We start from the raw sequence: 8,436 nt of genomic DNA on the forward strand, positions 1-8,436 counted from the left end.
CTCTCTCTCTCTCTCTCTCTCTCTCCCCGCCCCCCTTCTCTCTCACTCTCTCTCTCTATTTGCTCCTGCTCTGGCCATGTGATATGCCTGCTCCCCCTTTACCTTCCACCATGATTGGAAGCTTCCTGAGGCCTCCCCAGAAGCAAATGCCTGTATAGCCTGCAGAACCATGTGCCAATGAAACCTCTTTTCTTTATAAATTACTCAGTCTCAGGTATTTCTCTATAGCAATGCAAAAACAGCCTAATAGAGAAAATTGGGATCAAGGAATGGGAAATTGCTGTAAAGATAACTGGGTAACAGGCAGAGATTAGAAGAGTTTAGAGGGCTCAGAAAAAGACAGGAAGATGAAGGAAAGTTTGGAACTTCTTAGAGACTGGTTAAATGCTTGTGACCAAAATGCTGAAAATGATATGGACAATTAAATCCAGGCTGCCAAGGTCTCCGATGAAAATGAAGAATTTATCGGGAACTGGAGTAAAGGTCACCCTTGTTAGGCCTCAGCAAAGAACTTGGCCACATTATGTCCATGCCCTAGGAATATGTGGAATTTTGAACTTGAGAGTGATGACCTAGGATATCTGGTGGAAGAAATTTCTAAGCAGCAGTATTCAAGACATGGCCTGCCTGCTTCCAATAGCCTACACTCAGATGCAAAAGCAAAGAAACGACTTGAAGTTGAAACTTACATTTACAAAGAAGCAGAAGCTAGGCGCAGTGGCTCACACCTGTAATCCCAACACTTTGGGAGACTAAGGTGAGAGAATTGCTTGAGTCCAGGAGTTTGAACTAGCCCAGACAACACAGCGAGACCCCATCTCTTAAAAAAATAAAAAATAAAAAAAATAAAAGGGAAGCAGAGCACAAAAGGTTGGAAACTGTAGCTTGACCATGTGACAGAGAAAGTAAATGCTTTTTTGGGAGAGAATTAAAGAGGGATGCTGGGCAACCACTTGCTAGAGAAATTTGCATAACTAAAAAGGAGGCAAAGGCTGATTGCCAAAACAATGAGAAAAGGACCTTGAAGGCATTTCAGAGACCCTCATGGCAGCCCCTCGCATCACAGGCCCAGAGGCCTAGGAGAGAAAAATGGTTTCATAGGCCAGGCCCAGGGTCCACTGCCCTGTGCAGCCTTGACACACTGCTCCCTGCATCCCTATGATGCCAGCTCCAGCCATGGGTCAAAGAAGTCCAAGTGCAGCTTGGGCTGCTGCTTCAGCTTGTGACAGCCTCTAGATGTGTATAAGAGACAGGCTCCAGCCATGGGTCAAAGAAGTCCAAGTGCAGCTTGGGCTGCTGCTTCAGCTTGTGACAGCCATAAACCTTGGCAGCTCCCATGTGGTGTTAGTCTGTGGGTGCACAGAGTGCAAAAGTTGAGGCTTGGGAGCCTCTGCCTAGATTTCAAAGGATATATTAAAAAAACCAGGGTGCCCAGACAGAAGCATGCTGCAGGAGTGGAGCCCTCATAGAGAACTTCTACTAAGTCAGTGCAGAGGGGAAATGTGGGGTTGAAGACCCCACACAGAGTCTCCACCGGGGCACTGCCTAGTGGAGCTATGAAGAGAGCGCCACCACCCTCCATGAATAATATATCCACCAACAACTTGCACTCTGCACCTGGAAAAACCCCAAGCACTTGACACCAGCCCCTGAGAGCAGCTGCAGGGGCTGAACCCTGTAAAGCCACAGGGAGTTCCACCCCTCCCAAGAGCTCCACCCTTTGCACCAGTGTGCTCTGGATATGGGATACGGAGTCAATGGAGTTTATTTGGAGCTTTCAGCACTGCTGAGTTTTGAACTTCTGTGGGGCTTGTAGCCCTTTTCTTTTGGCCGATTTCTCCCTTTGGGAATGGGAATGTTGACCCAAGGCCTATAACCCCATTGTATCTTAGAAGTAAATAACTTGTTTTTTATTTTACAGGCTCATAGGTGGAAGGGACTTGCCTTGGTCAAATAAGACTTTGGACTTTGAGTTGATGCTGGAATGAGTTAAGGCTTGAGGGGACTATTGAGGAAGGATGATTGTATTTTGAAATGTGAGAAGGACATGAGATTTGGGAGGGTCCAGGGTCAATATGATATAGTTTGAATATGTGTCCCCGCCCAAATCTTATGTTGAATTGTAATCTCCAGTATTGGAGGTAGGGACTGGTGGGAGATGAATGGATCATGGGGATAGATTTCTTATGAACGATTTAGCACCATCCTTTTGGTGCTGTCCTTGCAAATAGTAAGTGACTTCTTGTAAGATCTGACTGTTTAAAAGTGTGTGGTGCCTCTCTCTTTCTCTGTCTCGCTTGCTCTTGCTCTGGCCATGTGATGTACCTGCACCACTTTGCCTTCTGCCATGACTGGAAGCTTCATGAGGCCTCCCCAGAAACCGAGCAGATCTACCAGCATCATGATTCCTGTAAAGGCCGCAGAATCATGAACTAATTAAACTTATTTCCCTTATAAATTACCCAGTCTCTAGGATTTCTTTATAGCAATAAAAGAACAGCCTAAAACACACACAGACATACACACACACACACACACACACACACACACACACACAAAAAACACACACACAGATAGCCACAAAGACAAATCTCACACAATTATTTTGCTTGCCTCCTAAATTTCTTTTTTTCAACCATAGTTAGCAAATCATCTCAGCTACCTTTAAAACACACATACACATAAACACACACTAAAATCTTCCATGATGAAATACAAGGAGCACATATACAAGCTACATGAAAAAGTAGCTTCTGGGAATTGCTTTATTTTCTTTTTAAAGCCACCTTTGTAGTGCTTTGCTTATAGTTTGTTAATAAAATCAAACACCAATCACATGTGATAGCATCTTAGAGATCAGTGCCAATGACTTTGCTTTGAGTTTCTTTGTTTGTAACTTGTCCACTTTCCCCAGTTAGTCCCATCTGGAAGGGTCCCAGGGTTTTCGAGGAAGAAGGCAATTTAATCCAGAAGTTCTCAATTCTTTTTGAAAATGTTCAGGCAAGTGAAGAGTAGCTCTAGCCATTCACATTTTTTTCAGATAGCCACGGAAGGCCAGAAAGCAGTGGTCTGCCTGCCAAAAGGGCTTGGGCCTGAGCGTGACTCAGGTTCCTCTGACATTTTGTGCCAACTCCACCAGCCCAGCCTGGGAAGCAATGTAAACTATTTTTAACAATATGGGAGGGGAGAGGAAGTACTGGTTCCGATAACTCTCACTGGCTAATCTTTTAAAAGCGCTTGGAAGTTCACCCATTTGGCAATGAGAAGTGAATGGAACTTGGAACTGCAGAAATGGAAAATATTGTGTACTGAGCTTTGCAAAACAAACAAATTCCTTTTTTTAATGGATTGTACCTTTCACTTAAGAACCCTGAAAACATTCAGAGCACACCAATAATTTCCAAAACAGTGTCCATGGCAGCTCAACACTTTTTTGCATTGACTAATGGGAGGGCTCAGACCCAAAAAGACAAGCTCACAGGACAAGCCAATGTCAGACTTCCAAACTCATGTCTCTGACCAGTCCAGGGCTCTGGAGGAACCACCCTGAGCAGATGTGAAGTGGTCCATCTGGTCTGGGCATCAGCTAGACTCCCTGGAGTTTATAAATCAATTTAACCCTGCCATATATTCGTGTGCTTCAAACACAGATAGACCCACCTTCAAAAAACATTCACCAGAAACACTTGTCCAGAAAATGTAACTGCAAATTACCTACTCTAGAGTCCCTATCACAAATTGAATGTTAGAAAAAGTAAAAGCAAGGGTTACTGAACTCATAGACATCAGAGACTTCTAAAACTTAAGGAAAAAAAACGGTGTGAGGAACCAACATAAGACTGCCAACTTGTAGGGGTATTACATTACTGCCAAGTAAGGGCATTAAAAACAATATCAATCACCATATTTTCATTAAAAAAGAAAGACATGCTAGCAACAAAAAAGGAAGTTCATTATATCAGAATAAGTAATTATTTTTTAAAACATATTTACTGCAGGAACATACCAGGAAAGTTCTTTAAAACTATTACATTTAAAGTTCAAAAAATTTGTTACATTGTCGGCTTTTATTCTTTTCAGTTTACAGGCCACAAACCTGGAAATATGTCACAGAACTGGCTGTGCAGACCTGAATTTAGAGACCACGTGGGCTGCCAGGTTCACTTACCATCCCTATACACTTCCCCCCTAAATACCCCCTAAATACTTTAAGTATCATAATAAACCACTGGACAGTCCCAATACCCAGAGTGAGTATAGACACTTTTACCTAACATAGATTTCTTCTTATATGAGGCTGGACGATCATACAGTGATCTCTGGATGTCGGAATATTTAGAAACCTCTTTCCTTTCTAGCATGGGGACATACTGTGTAGTATCAGCCTGCTTCATGTCCATGTAGTCACCAGTGTTTTCAAAAGATAAAATAACATAGCTGTAAAAACAGAAAGAGAAATCTTACCCAGGGTGCCCTTCTGAAGTGGTCATTCCACTTTCAGTAGATGATGATTTTGGGGGACCTACAACGTGCCAGGTACTGAGGTAGGCATGGGAGCTAACCAGGTAAAAGCAAAACCAATCCACACCCTTCACATGAGGTGATCTAGTCAAGGAGATGAGCATTAATCAAATAGTCACAGAAATACATGCACCACAGCAATTCCACTACTGGATGTCTACCAGAGGAAAGGAAGTCATACGAAAAAGATACTTGCACACACATGTTTATAGCAGCACAATTCACAATTGAAAAAATGTGGAACCAACCCCAAATGCCCATCAATCAAGGAGTGGATAAAGAAACTGCAGTGTATCTATACATATGTATGTATAGGTATATATATATATACACTACTCAGCTATTAAAAGGAATGAATTAATGCCATTCACAGCAACCTGGATGGGACTGGAGACTATTATTCTAAGTGAAGTAACTCAGAAATGGAAAACCAAACATCGTATGTTCTCACTCATAAGTGGGAGCTAAGCTATGAGGACACAAAGGCATAAGAAGGACACAATGGGCTTGGGGACTCGGGAAAAGAGAGGTGGGTGAGGGATAAAAGACTACATATTGGGTTCAGTGTATACTCTCCAGTGATGGGTGCACCAAAATCTCACAAATCACCACCAAAGAATTTACTCATGTAACCAAATACCACTTGTTCCCCCAAAACCTATGGAAATAAAAAATTTTTTTAAACAGGGGAAAAAAGAAACATAACAACAAAATAAATACACAGATCAACTCAAACTCAGATGTGCTGTGAAGGAAGAATGGTTTCAATAGCCTGTAAGGAAAATGACTTGATCTGGGGGATCACGAAAGCACTTTTCAGAAGACGTAGAATGAATCCCACTGACAAAGATGGGAAAGACTGGAGGAATATTTGTCATGGCACCTGGCACATACAAAGGACTCCACAAATGTCAGTTGCCATGATGATTACTGTCCACTTGGTTTCACAGCCAGTTTCCTGCGCATCTTTAGCAGGAGCCCGCACATCCTGTAGAGCCTCATCTAAGACAGTGGGGCTGTGCTCCCATGGATCTGTAAGTCCATTACACTTAAAGTTTGAAAAATTCACTACATGAAGTCTGTCATTATTCTTTCTCAGTTTTTCAACTCACAGGCCTTGGAACCGGAGCCATGTGGCCATGTGGCTTGGGCATATAATTCCTTCTACCCAATCAATTTAGCACCCATTTGGTGTCCACTAAGTAGTAATTTATTGTGATATTACAGAACTTCCTATCTACAGAGCTCTTTACAGCCACTTGTAGGTTTCTGCAGTAGGGATCACTATCATTGGCGTCATTTATAGGTCCAGGTTCAGCAAGGACCTCGAGCTTGGAGATCCACAGACGGTTCTCGCAAGGTTCCAGAACTCAAGCATCCCTGGCCAGAGCTGCATTTTATAGGTCTAAATGGATCACATGTAAATAGCAGAAGAGCTCCCAGAATCATTCTAACTCTTACTCTCATTCAAACCTATCAGCAAAGCCTTCCCATGTCCAAAACACCTGTAGACATCATGAATCTCTCTGCATGATCATGGAATAGTCAACTGGGCAGGATGGTTTGACTCTAAGTCTTGCTACCTTGGGCACTGAACCTGCAGACATGGAATCTATCAGGACATGGGTCTTTCCATTTGTGATGCCTGTAAGATAATGATAGACAGCAACGTCTCTCTTTGCACCCACCTCCGTGTGCTGTCATCAGCAGGGTTCAACCCAAAGATATCCAGCTCTTTCTTTGGCTTCTCTGGGTGGTGGCTCAGGAAGCTATCCCTATTCTTATGCAAATAGTTGACCAAATCTCCGTAGAAGCAGTACTCTGTGATGATGTAAATGGGGCCTATGAAGACAAAAATCGTTAGGAGACGGGTATGAAAATGAAGAACAGAAAAGTCATGAATTATCCTGCAGACCATATGGGGCAGAAAAAAACAAGATACCAAATAAGTGTTTTCTTTGTTTGTTTGTTTTTTGTTTTTTTTTAAAAAAAGAGCCATGAATGGCTATGACTGGACTGGCAACAGATTTTGCTCAAAAAACAATGAGCTTCCATCAATTCAAGGGACCGGTCAGCTCCATTCAAGGGACTTCTATTCCCTGGCATGTGTGGGGATGGAGAGTGGAGGATTGAAGCCTGAATGAACAGTTTTCAGAACCACATGTGTCCAATGAAAACCCTCACTCCAGGTCAGTGAGCCCACCTGACTTGGTGCAGGCTCCCAGCAAGTTTACAATGTTCAAATGTGGCCCCAGGTGAGTCATTATCTTCAGTTCAGACATGAGAGCTTGTTTTTCACTGGATCTGGCCGTGGCTGTTGAAGGAATAAATCACACATCAGTCCAGCTGAGCTACCAACTTCCCGTGCTCAGAAAAAAACCAAGAACATGGCTAATCCTGTGACTGGATATCATTCTATTTACCAAACGTCTAAATGAAGTAGACGGCTACTTGGCCTCAATGCTAATAACTAATTCCTGGTCTTTGTAGCAAAATGAAGTCTGGAAATAACAAGCTCTTAATTTTCCAACATATGGGCAGCAAGAGCAATCTACATAAACCTAATTGACAAAATTGTGTAAATACACATAAAACCTGGAGTCAAAAGAATCAGGACCTAGTCCTAAATGTCTTATTTACTAGCTGTATGATTTTGAGAAATTCCTTTAATATCCCCGTGCTCAAAAAATCCCCAGGAAGGAGCACTTACGTTTTAGCATCTTCACTGCAACTTTCATGACAGGTTGGGACCGGCTTAATCCATAGGCTGTTCCTTCAACCACCTTCCCAAACGCTCCAGACCCCAAGACCCGACCTGTGGGCAGGCAGAATCATTAACACCCCAAAACTCCAGCAGTCTCCCCAGCTTTCTGCACCGTAGCCAGCTCTCTGTGGGTGGACAGCTGGGCGGGTGTCTTTCCTGTTTGGAATAAGCATAATGACTCCTCCAAGTCATCGTGTCAAAAACGGACTTGAGCCCACAGGGAAGGAAATTAGCATAATTGCTTTTGTCGAATAACATTTGCAGGGGAAAGAAAACACAGACGGGAGAAAGGAGGGTGCAGCCCTCCCTGGTGTGAGCATGCTGTCTACCAGCTCCGTGCTGGGCCAGCCCCTGGGACCCTCTGCCTTTGGAGGCTTTCACCCATACCCCCTGGTTCTCTCCCCTTCTGTTTTTCATATGCAAACAGGGGCATCTTTTGTCTTAATAAATTATTAGCCACTGGAAATACTTCAGGATTCAAAATATCACTGATTCCAAGGAGTGACTAAGTAAAAACTTCAGGCTGGGCTCACTGCTCCCTATTTATTAGGAAAGCCACTCCACCAAGAGCTAAGCACGCCCGAGAGCACAGCAATTAGCTTCATGTTGGAAGGAGATTTACGTAAAGACACTGAAGCTGTTGTCCCACCCTGAAAGGGCTCACAGTCTCAGAGAAACATTTCCCAGGGTGTCAGTCTCACCGCGGATAGCCAAGCCCAGGAAAGACTTGGCTCATGAAAGACACTAACAGCCAACACTGACTCTTACTGCATGTCTGTGTTACTGGAAATTGTACCTGGAAAGGTATTGCTTCACCAGCAATGCCTCTCAGTATAATGGGAATTATGCCCCTTTCCCTGTATTTTACTACTTTTTAACTCCCTAAGCTCCTCATCCCTTTTTGGGAAATAGGCAGGAAAATAAAGAAAGCTCAGATATAAATATATGAAATTGGGAGCAGCTCTTATAACCGCCCCATGAGTTCTCCTTGCCCGCTGCCTAGACAGAGCCAATTTATCAAGGCAGGGGAATTGCAATAGAGAAAGGGTTTAATTCACACAGCGGTGGCTGTACAGGAGACCTATTCTACTATTCTGCTATTACTCAAATCAGTGTCTCTGAAACTGGGGAATTTCTACTATTCTACTATT

General features: G+C 43.2%; 1 protein-coding gene across 2 annotated transcripts in view; it reads right to left on the reverse strand.

Annotated features, from left to right (window-relative positions):
* The window catches only part of PDGFRA (platelet-derived growth factor receptor, alpha polypeptide), a 62,143-nt gene that overhangs the window by 11,787 nt on the left and 41,920 nt on the right, over nucleotides 1-8,436 (reverse strand). For both annotated transcript variants that reach the window (XM_011966502.1, XM_011966501.1), the window contains exons 13-16: nucleotides 7,232-7,336; nucleotides 6,725-6,835; nucleotides 6,210-6,363; nucleotides 4,271-4,437 (exon numbers count right to left, since the gene is read on the reverse strand). In XM_011966502.1, the coding sequence (XP_011821892.1) occupies nucleotides 4,271-4,437; nucleotides 6,210-6,363; nucleotides 6,725-6,835; nucleotides 7,232-7,336 (537 nt within the window). The remainder of the gene's footprint in view (nucleotides 1-4,270; nucleotides 4,438-6,209; nucleotides 6,364-6,724; nucleotides 6,836-7,231; nucleotides 7,337-8,436) is intronic.

This window comes from Mandrillus leucophaeus, unplaced genomic scaffold, assembly GCF_000951045.1.
Source record: "Mandrillus leucophaeus isolate KB7577 unplaced genomic scaffold, Mleu.le_1.0 Scaffold762, whole genome shotgun sequence".
Lineage (NCBI taxonomy): Eukaryota > Metazoa > Chordata > Mammalia > Primates > Cercopithecidae > Mandrillus > Mandrillus leucophaeus.